Here is a 15,496-nt window from a genome sequence, read left to right on the forward strand (position 1 = left end):
TATAAAAAAGAAATGCTTCCTGATGCAAAGATGGCCAATGCATTTTATTTCAAGTCTAGACATTAAGATATTTTTTTTAATCCGTTCAATTGTGTCCGATTCTTGGAGGATGCCTGGACAAGTCTGTGCAGTTTTCTTGGCAAGGTTTTTCAGAAGTCTTTCAGAACAAAAAGAGTGGTCACAGCATCACTTAAATCACCCAAGATGGAGATGTATAATTGAGTATAATCTGCATATTATGCTTGTTTCTGTGAAAATAGTAGCGGTCCTTATGCTTTACATATGGCATGAACACTGTGAGCTATGGCCACAATTTGTTTTATCACAATCACAATCCAGTTTGCTAGGTTAACAGAGCTAATGCTGTCAGTTTTTAATAGTATGTACTGTATGTCTGCAATAAATCTAATCTTATCCATGATTTAATTGTAGACAAGAGGGCAGATCTGGCTATGATACTGAGACTTGCTGGACCTCAGTGTGATCCATCCAGCCAAATTATATATATTGTATCAATCCTATCTCCAGGATGCAGGGGGTTTAGTGGAAATTGTGTATCAGGAGACCTTGGTTGTTGTGAGGAGCACTGTTCTACAGGTTATAGATGTAAGGCTATATTTATGAGTTTTGACCTGAGGGACAACCTTGGGGGTGCTGCTGTTATGCCATCCACTCCCTTGCATCCCTCTCCAATCTGCTTGATCTCATTGCAGGGATTTGTCCAGATGGATGGTCTTGGATCATTTTAATCTCCCCTCTCTGGGGTCAGAGTCGGTTCAGGAATTCATGGCTGCCACTTGTCCCATCTCAGATTGCTGACCACGCATTATATATGGCTATTACCTGAGAGCGGAAGTAATATGAACTGGTACTAGGAGACTTCTTTATCAGTCCCTTATTGTAGACAGATCACTTTCTCATAATAATTGGGTTAACTGAGCCAAGTGAGTTACCTGGAGCAACCAACCTTCACAAAAAGGAGGGGCAAATTAAGATAGCCCACTCCATTTACCTAATAGATCTGGAAGGTTTTCTGAAGGTGCTTGGAAAATTTCCTTGCAACCAGGAGAGCAGTTACGTTGGCACTTTGCTAGCCTGTGGAATATAGAGGTGACCAAGGGGCAGATATAATTGTTCCCAGGTGGACTCTCCCTACCCTCTGATCCTGAACAGCTCCCTGATTTTCTGAAGAACTCCAGAAGGTGAAATAATTGAAGATATGCCTGGGGCAACACTTATAGAAAATAACAAGCAAGTATGATTAGGCATGGGTATAAGATGACATTTGAGCCTATTCTGTAGTGAAAGGGATGTGCCTCCAACTCCAAACTCTTACTGGTAGCTCAGAAGAATAACATAGATAGCAGTACTGAAAATGTTTGAGAGGTCCAGAAGGATAGGATGGCAAAGTATTATTAGTTCTTATTAGTAGTAACGGGTTGTAGGGCCTGGACAGACAAAAAAAGGCTCTGATCAATCCAAGCAAGAACAGCTGGCTGAAAATTTCAGCAGGTGTAAAATGCAGCAGCCTGTGTACTTACTGGCCTGCCTTCTTAACCTTGGGGATCCATGGATAGATTTCAGGGAGTCCATGAACATGGATGGGAGATAAGTTACAGCTTTATTTTCACTATTTTATTTTATGCATTTACATACATTTTTCTGAGAAGGAATCCACAGGTTTCAACAGACTGTCAAAGGGGTTCATGTTACAAACAAGTTAAGAACCCCTGCTATAAAGACTCCTCTCCTCTGGAGCAGCTTGGTCCCCAAAGCAAGGATGACTCCCACTTTCCCAGCCTTCTGGAGGCTCATTAAAAACTTCCTGAGCTTTTCTGGAGGTTCAGGATTGATTCAGTATGAAGTCACTGGTGCCAGAAAGGTTTTTTTTTAATTACCATGTATATTATTTTATTGTGGTATTATTTTTATTCTTAATTTGTATTTTGTACATCACCTAGAATTCATTTTGGACTAGGGCAATAAATAAATCCCAAATAAAGTGGTTGAGAAGTTTTCTTTCACCATTCTGATGTTTCTCTCGCTCTCCATACTCCTCCATCTGAAAAACCCCAGTGGGAAATTTCCCCTTCTAATGTCTTCCCTTGGGATTTAATTGCTACTGTGTTGAAATAAATTTCAAAAGCAGTTTTTCCTTCATCACATTGAATAAGAACCAGTGGAGAAAAAATGGAGAACTTTTCTGCATGGCACAACTCTATACTGCAGTGTTCATGCACTCGTCCACTAGAGCAGTGCTTTCAATGCGTATCATGTAGTGTAAGACTACAAAAAGGGAGTGGGTTGTGGAAAACACGGATTTGCCTCTTTTTGATGTGGTTGCACATCATGTTCTTTCTTCTGCTTTCAGGTTGCCTATCTTCCTTTAATTACGGAATTAAATAAGTAACCAACCCATAGTTTTCTGAAAAGTTTCAATCGTGTAATATGGCAACATAAAAATTCTATTCCATCCATGTTGTTTTAAAAAGAAAATGCCAAAGTGTGGATCAATTCTTGGGCTTATACAAGAATATATATGCACATGTGGGTAACACATCAGCCCCCAGGGATGGAGCAATTACATTAGGCAGCAAGTGCTGAGTTACAGGCAACATCCACTCACCAAAAACACTGAGCCACTCAAGCAAGCTTGCTGCCCAGAATGCAAAAGAAACTGTCCTATCGCCAACACTGGAATAAGAGTCAGCAGCTACTATAACTGGGTTCTGTACATGAATAGATGAAGCAGCAACATCATACTCTTTGCCTTAAGTAGCAAAATATATCACCCTGGTTCCAGGTGCCAATTACTGGCAACTCATTTATAAGTAGCACCTGGATCATACCAAACTGCAAACTTCCAGAAACTCTTGCATAACAGTTGCATAAAAATGGAGGTTTAGCTGCTATAGTTTCACTGGTTAAACAAGAGTTGCCATAGAGTGGTTTAAACAAGTTTGCCCTAATCACCTTCAAGTCAAGATTTGCAGAAAATGAAATATGGCAAGATTCTTCTTCTTACTTTTGAATTTCATCTGAATAATTTGCTATTTTGTCATTCCATGGCTTATATATTTTTTCCTTCACTAGTATGAGTAATGGGCCAGAAGACTAGATTTTCCTAAATATTGATCAATGTAAATTAATGATGTAAAATGTGATACTTGAAAAGATCTAATTCTTAGTGAATGTTTCATGTTTCTTTATCTGTTTCTTCTTTCTGGCAGATGACCTTTGATCCTTCCATCTTCTTCAATGTTCTATTACCTCCCATTATATTTCATGCAGGATACAGTTTAAAAAAGGTAAATGGTGTCTTTTAACAATAGCAGACAGTCTGCTGCAGTTAACTGGGGCATCAATAGAACCAAAATGTTATAATTTGACCAGAGAGATCAAAAAAAGGAAAATAAAAATGTTTCTAACTACAAATTATCATTCTGATTCTTTTTATTGCACAGGTTAATCTTGTAGACTTTCCCCTCAAATGCTTAACTAAGTCTGTGATACAAAAAGTAGCAAAGCTACAGACTTATTCACCAAAAATTACAGGTTCAATCATGAGTTCACAGGCTCAATCCTGGCTGCATTCATTGACTGGATACTTTTTAAATCACAATATTGCAATACTCTAAACTCTTCAAGGCATTGTCTTTCTCGGGAAAATCACTCAGGTTTTCTAAACCCAAAGAAAAAGCAGTCTTCATAACCCAGAAAAGTGTCTCACCTTTCAAATAATACAACAAACAAACAGTTATTATTATGAAACTGAATTAAAGGTATTTAAATTTCAATGCAACACAAAATGCTACATCCTTCTTAAAATATTGAGACTATATAACCTGAGCATCCTTTAAAAAACATTCTGGATTCCACACCTGTTGCTATCACTTTGTGAATAAGTCAATCTTCAAATTATAGGAATTTCATAATGACATCATCATTAATAGTCCAGATAAATTCCTTCTAACAATCTTGCCTCTACCAGCCTCCTAGAAGACGTAGATAAGTGGCTTATCACAAAAGTGGACAGCTGTGTCCCTTCCATCTGTAATTCAAGAGACGCAACTGGAAGAAATGTGTTTTATTGCCCAGAAGCTTAAAGATGTATTGGAGAAGACATTTCTTACTTGTTGGAATGAAAGCATTCACAATTATAATTCATACTTAAATATAAAAAGTGGGTTGAGACCAGTATGTTTGGTATAGGATTTGGTAGACAGCATACAATAACATGATAAAGTATGCAGCATTCACAAGACTGTTTTTTATCTTTTTTTGTTTCACAGAGACACTTTTTTCGCAATTTAGGATCCATTTTAGCGTATGCTTTTTTGGGGACAGCTGTCTCTTGTATTGTAATAGGGTAAGTAAAATCCACTTTCCATTGTGTGCTGTGATGTCAAACTGGTACATAGCTATGTGGAAAATCTGTTTGAGGAATGCTTGTTTCAGTTCCACTTTTGAAAAATTACAATCAGCAAACATACAGGTAGTCCTCACTTAGCTACCACAATTGGGACCAGCAACTCTGTCGCTAAGCGCCATGGTCACTAAGCGGAAAATCACATGACCGTGATGGACTTATGTCACTTCCCATTCAGTCATTAAGCGAGTCACCATAGTCATTAAGCATGACATTTGCTCTTTGCCAACTGCATATAAAGTAACTAAAATGACAAAAATTGTTCTCACACATTAAGTATCGAGCAAAAATAGATGCAACAGGAGACATCAATTTCATTTTGATTTATTCATTTCATTTTTAATAAAATTGCAGTTTGGAGGAGGCTAGCTGCCAAAAGATGGAGGGAATCCTTTTGTCCCCAAAATATTTCTCCCTATTCAGATTGTATGCATGGGATCTTTCCCACTGAGTTCAAGTATGAGTAAGCAAGATTATATCTAAGATTCTAGTGGGACCACAACGAAGAGGACAATGATGTGTGTTTTTTAAGGATTTCCAGGAAAGTTGGTCTTTTGAAGGAATGGATAGTTGCTGCTGCTGCTGCTGCTATTGCCATTTTACAATGTGTTAAGCCTATTTTAGGGTTTCCGAAAGGCTCTAAAGACATAGCTCTATCAATGTGCCTGGGATCTGGTTATGGTTCAGAGTCTGCTGGATGCTTGTATTGATTGATGCTTGACTTGCACTTGCCTGCAAATTATGTTTTCTGGTCTTAATTTGGTTTTAATCTGGCTTTAAAGGAGTTATTGTTTTTACTGATATTTGTATTTTGTTTATTGGTTTGGTTGCTTAATTGTTTAATTATGTGAGCCACCCGAAGTCACAAATGTGAGATGGGTGGCTAAACAAATTGAGTAAAAAAATTCCCTTCTTATCTCCATGGTATGTGCCTTCCTCAACCTCAGATCCTCTACCAGAGGCCTGGGAGGGAGGGAGAATACACCCACCCACACAAACGTGTGTGTGTATATATATAAATAAAAACACTTCTTGGTGCATCTCAAACCTCAGAATGATAGGAGACCATACTACTGATTATTGACAATAGTGCACTAGTGTCACGGAAATTTGCTAGAGGCTCTAAAGGAAGGTTCAAGGGCCACATGTATTTATTTTTAATTATTCCATAACTTAAATTGTATTAAATCAGTTGATTATAACTCCTTCTTTTATATAGTCCACAGTATTTGCAAAGAATGAGAGAATGTATCCAGGGAAAGTACTACGTGATAGTTTGCATTCAGCGTGAAAGCACAGAATACTTAAAGAAGCTTTGAAGAACAGCTGTCGGGGATAAAATATCCCTATAATATTTTCAAATGGTAAAATGAGAGAGGGTGTATTTTGGCACTGTACAAGGGGAAGGAATTCTCAGCTTTTTGAAAAAGAAAAATGATGAACTTGTTTTCATAGCTAATAGCAGCCATATGTTTATCACCCACAGTTCCTTTTGTGTGTGATCCTGTGTGATAGAATGCCATCTGTCTGAAAATAATTACTATGGCAGCAAAGGGAGGCATCTCTGTTTGCACAAATAATGTAGAATAGTGTAAGGAAGGAAGGATTTCCTCCACTCACAGATATTTGCCCCAGAAAGTGAAACTGAAAGAATCAATATAATCTTACATATGAACCAATCTATTCTCTCCAGCTGCTTCCAGCCCTTTCATATGTCAGTGAATACCGAGAAAATGTATAGTTATTCATTTATCAACCTATGGCTGCAGTTTTCAACTATCTACTTAATGCTTGATGTTCTTAATTTTTTTTTGAGTTCTTTCCCTTTAGTTTTTCATTTTTGTAACTGCTGGTTACCTCAGACTGGCCACATTCTTTGATTCTCAGCTCTAGGTTTCAGTTGGCTAGAGTCTGGAAATCTTGAATGATTGCATAGTTAGGGCAAAATAGCAAGTGGGAGAGATTAAAAAAGAAAATGATTCAGATGGAAAAAGTTTTATCTTCTCCCATGCCTTGATCCCAATTAATGGGCCCAGTGTTGCTATTTGAAAACTTGAAAAAAAAAAAAAGAGAATATATGTGTTTCACATGACAGTAACTTTGGCCCTAAGTCAGTCCTAACTACATAAGTGTAAAATCTGTCACTGAAATTCTAAGTGAGCATTAGTCTCTTGTAACTGATAATCAGACATGGCTCTATGATCTCCAGGTCTTTCTTTATGGTATCTTTAATTTCTTCTGTAAAAGATTGCCACAAAACTGAATTCTGAAGTCCCTAGTCTTGGTTCTTTTACTAGTTCAAAATTTCTCTCCTGGTCAGGGATATAATAGAAGTCCACCACAATGCAATTGCAGATGCTTTTGAGTCACAGATGGGAAGCACTGAATGGAATTTATTTCAAAAATGGCACAAAGGAGCATATAAATGGGAAGAATGTACACAAAAGGAGATTATGAAGAATGAATTCATTTTTAAAGTATATAATTTATTAGCATAACAAAAAGCATATATGAAATACTGAAAACCTGAAATACTAAAATGCATTAGGGTGGCTTGACTAGGAATGAGTGAGAAAGAAATATGTAAATGTAAATTTGAGATAGCTCCATTCAAGGCTATAGTATAATTTAGGACAGAAGTGAATGAATGCAGATTTTCCAGCTTTAAAAAAAACAACCTTGGAAAAACAGAGTGATGGGCCAATTTTAAACTGATTTATACATTCCCTACTTCCAGGAAAATCTTCTAAAACATTCCTCACTGGATTTAATTGCCTTTCAGTGACAGAACTTTATAACTTTAGAGTCCCTTTTTGGGGGGGAGATGGGCGGTGATAGAAATTTGAAAAATAAATAAATAACAACTGCTTTATTTACAAGTATATATGCAGAGTATATTGACAGAAATGGTATCTTATAGCTAATCCTTTTATAGGCACCAATGCAGAGCAACTACTTGCATCAACCAGCTGCTTTCAGGCCAGATAAACTAGCATCTACACCTGCCTCCACCTACTACTTTTCTTTCTATTTGCTGTTCCTCTGCCATAAACTCTGATCACTGTCTCATTTCAAAGGCAAGAAGGAGAAGTTTCCATATAAGCAAAGAAAAAAATTCCCCAAATTTTTAAAAAGAGCATTATTTAACGAATGCCTGATTAGCTATGTGTTTGTCAAGTTAAACTGTTTTACCAGTGCTTTTTTGCTGCTTCAGACGTTATAAGTCACTTTGGCTTACAAACACAACATACAAATGCATAATAATAAAATAATCAAAAATTATTAATATATTAAACAAATACATTTGATATTGTATTAATATGTTAAACAAGTACAGTTGAATTATTCCAGAGTTCAACTGAGTTCTGTACTTATTGAGATGTGTGGGCTATACACAAAGACAGTCTCATATAGAGTATATCATAATAAAGCCTGGAAGTTATCAGCAAACCTACTCTTGTAAAGTTAAGTTCTTCCAGGAAGTGACACCTATCCAGCAAAGGTGATGTGATGAACTTAACCCTTTTAACCACGGACTTCAGTTCATTGCTGACATGATGAAACTAAGGGTACTTTTGCCCTGATCTTAAGTATTAACTTCAGTGTATGATAGCTATAAATGAGCCAAAACATGGGGTAGACACTGAGCATGTAGAACCAGATATTGGAGAAGATAAATTGTCCAATTTTACTGTAAAAAAGACAAATGACTAACATACTGTAGTTTTAGTTCTGTCAAAGTCAGCAAAGGATTGTTACTTCTAACAAAGTTTTAAACATTTATTGCCATTTAGGAAGACTTTGTTAGGAAATACTTTTTGGTAAGGATTTCCCAGCAGTTCATTGTTCAGTAAAGAGTTTTAAAAGTTTTCTTCCTTTACCTGAAAAAAACTTCCAAACTAAAATGCAGTTTCAGTGGGTTTCTTGCTTTCATTCATCTCTGAAAATTCAGGTCATATATAATACATTCAGAATTCTGGAGTACTTAGACTTCTTAGTATGCAACCCTGGTAAGCACCCAGGATATGACTTTCTAAAGTACTTTAGTTGTTTTGTAACTGTTAGCCATTTACAGACATGTAAAATAGACGTGCATATTGGCTGAATTTTTTTTTCTTTTCTCTGTCCCTCTCTTTCTCTGCCTTGGCCCAAGCATATAAAATTGTGAAATCTCACAACTATGGTTTTAAGCAATGTGTATTATATAAAGCCCATCCATTTTGCAATGAACTGGAAACCTCCCCTCTGTTGCTTTGTGCAAATGTTTTATTTTAGCTTAAAACTCTAAAAAAATAGATATTTTTTTTTTCCTTTTTGCCTCTGGAACATCCCCTGATTTATCTTTGTCAAAAAAATTTCTGATTCAGTGAAGATCCAGCTTGCATATTAAATGCACATTAAGGGAACAGTTTTATGTACACTATTACACAATTGGATAGTCCTTTATAGACCATGTAATCCGACCCACTTGTGCAGAAAATGCAAAGCTGGAGATGGCTGTTCAATTGTCTATTCTTTGTGTTGACGATAATCAGACTATTTTTATAGCCAAAAAGATTCTCTTGCACAGCTCATGAATACTTGGTGCTCCACAATGCTATAAAACCTGAAAGAGTGATTGGCCTTGTTCATTCAATTTAATGCAGCATTTTTGTTTTGTTTTGTTCTGCTTACCATGCCATGTGATTCCAGCACTGTAGTTGATAAGCCATTATTTATAGTTACCATTAAGGTGAATCCAGCAAGCTATGGTTTATTCAATACATCATGATTAAGCATGTATTGAAATACATGTCTACAGAAAAAAAGACAATTGTTTGACCAATCTAAATGCAGTTACATATAAAACTTTGCTTGTTTATTTTACTTACAAGGACTATTGGCTGCTCCAATCAGTGACTTTGAATGCTGTATGCTTGCCAAATACATAACTTTGGATTAAAAAACTAGTGTATAATCAAATTTGAAAACAAACCATACTTTGTCGTTGGATAAATTAAACTGGAAATCACATTCAGTACAATAAAAACCAGTTGCTTATTTGGAAGGATAGTCATAACAATTCAGCCCCCTGTAACTCAAGAAATAGCCAGGTTTTCATCAATTTTCTAAAAATCAGGAAGGGGGGATTCAGATATCTGGCTCCTGAAGATGACAACCCTAAATGCAGGGATACATAGACAGCATATCCTACTAGAGTTCATCAGGCAAGTGTTGCCAGGAGAAAGTGGCTATGCAGATACCTGGCTCCAAAATATGAAAGGCTTTAAAGGTGATAACGAGTACCTTGAATTGCACCCAGAAGCCAACTGACAACCAGTGCAGCTCTCAAAATAGAGGTGTTTCATGGGTGCCTTAGAGTGCTCCCATAAGTATTTGAGCTGCTGTTCTCTGGACCACTGTAGCTTCCAAACTTTCTTCAAGGACAGCCCCATGTAGAGTACATGGCAGTAGCCCAATTGAGAGCTGACAAAGACATGAGTGACTGTGAGTAACACCTCCCATTCCAGGAAAGGTTACACTTGGTGCACAAGACAGAGCTGTGACTAAATAATAGTTCTCTCCCAGAAACTTTCAACCCATCTGTTTCTCAGCTGGAAACTGGGAGAGGAGGAAGCATGTCTGCCTCTCCAGAGTGCAGGTCTGGTTTGAAATAGGTTTTCATTTGCTAATCCGTCTTTCCATCACTTTGTGAAATAGATTACTCAAGCAAAAAGGTGGGTATATAAGCAGCCGGAAAAGCAGTCTGTTATGGTAGGATACCTCTAATGGTCCAATCTTTAATTCAAAGAAAGGGGAGTTGAAGCTACACTTCCATGCACCCCTGCATACAACACAAACAAGCCTTAAGGTTGAAGATTAGAATGCATTTAGCATCAGTAGACCAATGTCCTCAGGGCTGGTTTCTTTCCCTCACAGGGGCGTGTTTATTGCAATATGGAGTGAGAGACTGGCAGGGAACATCCTTTATGCACCAATATTTGCTTTGTCAGAAAACACTGGTAACTGGAGTAAACAGAAACAAAGAAAGAAACAAATAAATATAGGAAAATAATGCAAATTAGTTACAATAGACAACAGGGAGAACTCACCCATCTCTACTTTTCAGCTGGTTGGAGGCTTGGTGTGTGGCAAAATCTTATTTCTCTCCCACCTTCTCTGAAATTTTATATTACATGCGTCTTGTGACTCATCAAGGTCTTTGGTCGATAGTTTGAGCACTTAAAAAAGCAGTTCTAATTTTTTCTATAATTACTCTTTAAATACATGTGTATATACCTATTTGGCACGCTCAGTAGGAAATTCTAAATGGAATTTAAAGAGGCATACAATGAATGAGTACTGGGGGATGTTAGAGAGAAAATGAAACCCATCAGTAGTTCCTAGTTAAGATTTAAATCCTTATTTTGAGTACTTTTTTAAAGGAGAGATACAGTACAATGGAACCAATTACCAAGAGGTGGTGGGCTTCATTTCATTGGATGTATTCAATTCACAAACAATATGAATGCTTTAATTTGGATTTCTGCACTGTTTGGGGGGTTGAACTGCCAATTCTATGATTCTACGACATCTAAAAGCTCTTACTAAGAAAAGACAGGCCATTTAAAAATAAATGTTTACAATAATCCTTTACCACCTACACCGATACAAATAATTACTCCAGGGTTGACATGCACAACGTGCTAATGCACTTTTAACTGACTACAGTTTGAAAATGTTTCAGCTCACATCCAGCCATGTTTATTGGGAACAAAGTTGACATAAGCAAGGAGGACAACTAGTATCTGGCAAAACAATGAGGATAAAATTAACTGCTTGTTAATGGGAAATCTCTCATTTATATAAAGATTTGGCTGAAGGTAGGATTAGAGAGTGCTTATTGGGAGGAACGTTTAAAACTGAATATGAGCTCCATTTAGTTTGGCTTCTTCATTTGGCTTCTATTATTTTGAGGTAAACCATCTCAGCCCTGGATTTTCTCCAAGCTCTTGTAGCAGGTTGTATCAACAATGATAATATTACACATGCACTGAGAATAGTGACATCAGAACAGTGTTTATAGTCAAGCATCTGCCTGTTCACACCTGACATCAGGGTACATTTGAGGCCCTAGGCCTTAAGTGGCTCCTACCAGCTTTGGATGCAGTCCTCAGAATCACTCCCAAAGCTCTACTGACTTACAATTTTTAAGGTAATAATAGGAAGTAATTATTAAATACATAGAAGATGAATTATACTGACCATAAATGGAATGGAACTAAATTAAATCACATTTAATTTTTTTATCCTAGCTCTACCTATTTATGTGTTTATTATTTATTTACTACTTTCATATCCACTTTTTTTTTCCTCCATTAGCTCAAGGTGATACACCTAGCATTTCTTCCCTTCAATTTTATCCCATGTTGAGGTAGGTTGGGCTGAGAAAGAACAAGTAGCCTCATGTCACCCAGTGAGTTCCAGGGCTGAAAGTAGATCTCTCTGGCTCTAGTTTAACATCATAATCACCACATCACATTGGCTCTTGTTCTCACCTCACTTAATTCCATTAAAGGCCAGATGCACCCTCAGTCAAGAACAATTACATACACCTTCGTGCACTATATTCTGCCAATGTAGAATTCAGGTTTTTTTTTAAAAGATTTAAAAAATGCCAAGTATGAACATGAAGACAGGTTTTGAAAACAGATGTATCATATAACTATTGTATATCTATCAAAAAGGGAATGATTTACCAGCAGTTCTCTGGTGGATGAATGCTTATTGGTAAATCCAGCTGGGCTGCCAGACTACCTGTTGGAATTCTACCTTTTTGAGATATGTTTCACAGAATCTGCTGCTGACCCTTCAATCAGGACTTTTTAATGATAGGACCTGAGTACTCTTTCAGTGAAGATTTAGTAGGCTTTCATCCAGTACAAGGAAAGGATGATATGATAACAATAGCAATAACTTAAAATCCTCAGGTTTTATTTCAGAGTCTCATGCTCATGAAGGAAGAACTCCAATTTTAGCCTATACTTCAGCAATTTCATCTCAGGAAATGCTCCTCATCAGCATTTTTTGAACAGGCCCTGTAGTGGTCTCATTAGTCCATTCATAAACAAATGTAGGTCAAGCTGTGCCTGCTATTACCTCCTATGTGGATGCCACAAGGAAGCTTCACTTGACCCACCCCTTGAACAACTGCCACCAGTCAACTTTCCCTTTCTCCTCCAAAGGTCAATCAAGTTTGCACAGATGAGGGTGGAGATTTACTTCAGTGATAGCACTGAGGTGACAGCTGCATTTGTATGACATGCTGAGATAGGCTAACCATAAATCTAGAATGTCATGTGAGCCCAAGCCATGGTAAAAAACCAAAACCAAGCACTATTTTTATTCAAAGTTAATCATAGGTTCACTTATTCTATATATGGTTTCATGAAGTTTAATCTGTTAACATTTCTTTCCAGTCACCAGATGCAGAGGCAGAAGATAATACTGGCCACAAAATGAGTCTGCTGTAGCCACCAAATCTTCTGCTGCCTTTTTAAAACTACCCTGTGCTAGGGAAATGAGATTCTAAAACAGTAGGGGGAAATAAAGTTTTACTTCACCCCATCCATAATGGTTCCAAATTCAATCAGGCCACTATTAATTTTTTGTTACAATTGTTTAAGAAGTGTCATTAGGCCAACTCCTATAAAGTTGACAAGAATACTGGTCATGGTTTCATTAACAATGGTTAGCACCAGACTAGTTTTGAGGTGTTGTAGGTTCATCTCTTACAAGTCTTTTTCCAAAGTTAAATAGCACTACATGCCAACACTGTCTTTTTTCTGTCCTTTTCTCAAAGTTAATGCTAATAGCACCACATACCTACACTATTATCCCAGCCTAATCCAAGCAATGAGCCCATAAAGCAACAAAATAGGTCAGTGCTTCAGGACCATGGATAGTTCCAAGTGCCCAATTTTGCTCCAAGAAAGTTTGGGGTATTTTTTAAGGTCTGCCTTTAGTCAACCCATTTTACTTCCCACCTGCTTTACTGGAAAATTGTAGCCTCTTAAAAAGTTTCTAATATGGATATAAATGTTTCTCTTTTGACTTCCACTGATGTTGGAATAGTTTCTTGCTCCACTGCAACTCAATGACTAGATTCACATATGGCACTCAGCCTGCCTTGACATGACTTTTTTGGTTATTGGCCTTTGAGTGGCATGCTAGGTGCTAAAATCCAAACCAACCAATGAACAAACCAACAAACAAACACTGGCCACATCCAGGAAATTTGACTGTATTTCCTTTAGATTCAAGTAAAATTTAATATAGTTACTATGAAATTAATATGTTTCCCTCTGTTATGTTGAAAATTACAATTTAGTAACAACCTATTAAGATCTCTGAGATCTACAACCAAGCATTTAGAGTGCGTCATATTTGGCCCTGGTTTATTTAATTATAGTTTCTTGAATAAAACACAATTGGTTATGTTCACATAATATTAGAATAATATATTTGAATATTAGCTTATTTATTTATTTGTTTATTTGTTCGTTCATTCATTCATTCATTCATTCATTCATTCATTCATTCAATTTATATAGCCACCCATCTCAAACCAGTGACTCTGGGCAGCTAACAATCATAAAAACAGTTAAACAATTAAAATAGTACCAAAAAAAAAAAGTGCTATGGTATCAGCCAAGGACTCTGCTTCTAATGCTGCTATTTGGATGTGCTTAGAATGTTTACATACACAAGTTACCAGGTTTATACACTGAGCTAAGCTATGGTTTGGTTGTTCTGTCATTTTTATTGAATTGGTGGGATTTGCACAATATGCTAAGCCATAAACAAGGGTTTTAGAAGACTATGACTAGATTTATATATTTTGCTAAGCCAAACCAATCCCCCCACTAAAAAAACCAAATATGCATTACCATGATGCACAAACCAGGCCAACAGCACTACAAAGTTTTCTCTATGTTTTTTTTTGGGGGGGGGGGGTACAGTTTATAATCTCATACTGGCCAAAGCAGATAAGTTTCCTGACATTTTGGATATCATTGGTTGATTCACAACTGTCATAGCACATTCATCTTCTTTACAGAGCCCACATAACATGGCCTTCTATCATGTGAAAGATCATCTTTTCAAGAAGGAATATTTTCACAGACTACTGAAGCATTAGTTCAGTATTACAGCAGCATCATTCCTGCTTATCAGTAAATGGAGAGATCTGTCAGCTCTGTAATTCACTACAGTATGTACTTTAAGACATGGCCCAATTTCTTACATTACTTAGATGTACTTTTCAAGAGTTGGACTTTATATGTTGTCACTCTTATTGCTACATTTAAAAAATAAACAGTAGGCAAAGAATATCCCAAAAACATTGAACAGCTGAGCAACTCTTTTTGTGTACATCCTTTCCAGTATAGCTAACCAGTCAGGACATGCCTGCGTTTGCTGTTGAATTCCCACTTAGTATAGAACCAAGTTGCAAAGCCTTCAACCTGACAAAGTAATAAAGTGTTTATTAGATAAAAACTGTCCCCACAGCAACACCTGATCATATCTGAGAGTACATTCACACAATCTAATAGCAAATTAAATAATAGAGCTATTTCAGATGAGGAACTTTCATCCAGACTCATGCTCATACAAGGATGCTGACATAAGGAGAGTTCCCCTTTATCTTTGAATCCCCTGAATTCCCCCAAAGTCACAGAAGAGGATAGAAAATCCTTCAGAAAGTCTGCAATATAAAAGAGAATCAGGGAAATTATTAAGAGGCAATTTCCCTCTAGCTATACCTAAAAGGTGACCTCAGAGGGATTTTGGAAAGGGGGTCAGGAATTAATGTTACTTTAGTTCCAACCCCAATATACACAATTCAGTATATATTGCCTCACTTCATATCCTTTTGAACTTCACTGACCAAGGTTACAATTCAACAGCATTTCCCCTTTATGCAAACTTTAGAGTAGGATTCAGGAAAGTGGGGCCCTCCAGATGCTGTTAAGCAACAGTTTCCAACATCCATCATCTGGGGCCACACTATCTGGAACTACTCGG

At 37.0% G+C, this 15,496-nt stretch overlaps 1 protein-coding gene across 1 annotated transcript in view; it reads left to right on the forward strand.

Annotated features, from left to right (window-relative positions):
• SLC9A9 (solute carrier family 9 member A9) overlaps positions 1-15,496 on the forward strand; it is a 282,029-nt gene that overhangs the window by 19,258 nt on the left and 247,275 nt on the right. Inside the window, exons 3-4 of the mRNA XM_063306631.1 lie at positions 3,231-3,308; positions 4,293-4,369. Coding sequence (XP_063162701.1) covers positions 3,231-3,308; positions 4,293-4,369 — 155 coding nt within the window. The remainder of the gene's footprint in view (positions 1-3,230; positions 3,309-4,292; positions 4,370-15,496) is intronic.

Source organism: Candoia aspera, chromosome 6 (assembly GCF_035149785.1).
Source record: "Candoia aspera isolate rCanAsp1 chromosome 6, rCanAsp1.hap2, whole genome shotgun sequence".
Classification (NCBI taxonomy): Eukaryota; Metazoa; Chordata; class Lepidosauria; order Squamata; family Boidae; genus Candoia; species Candoia aspera.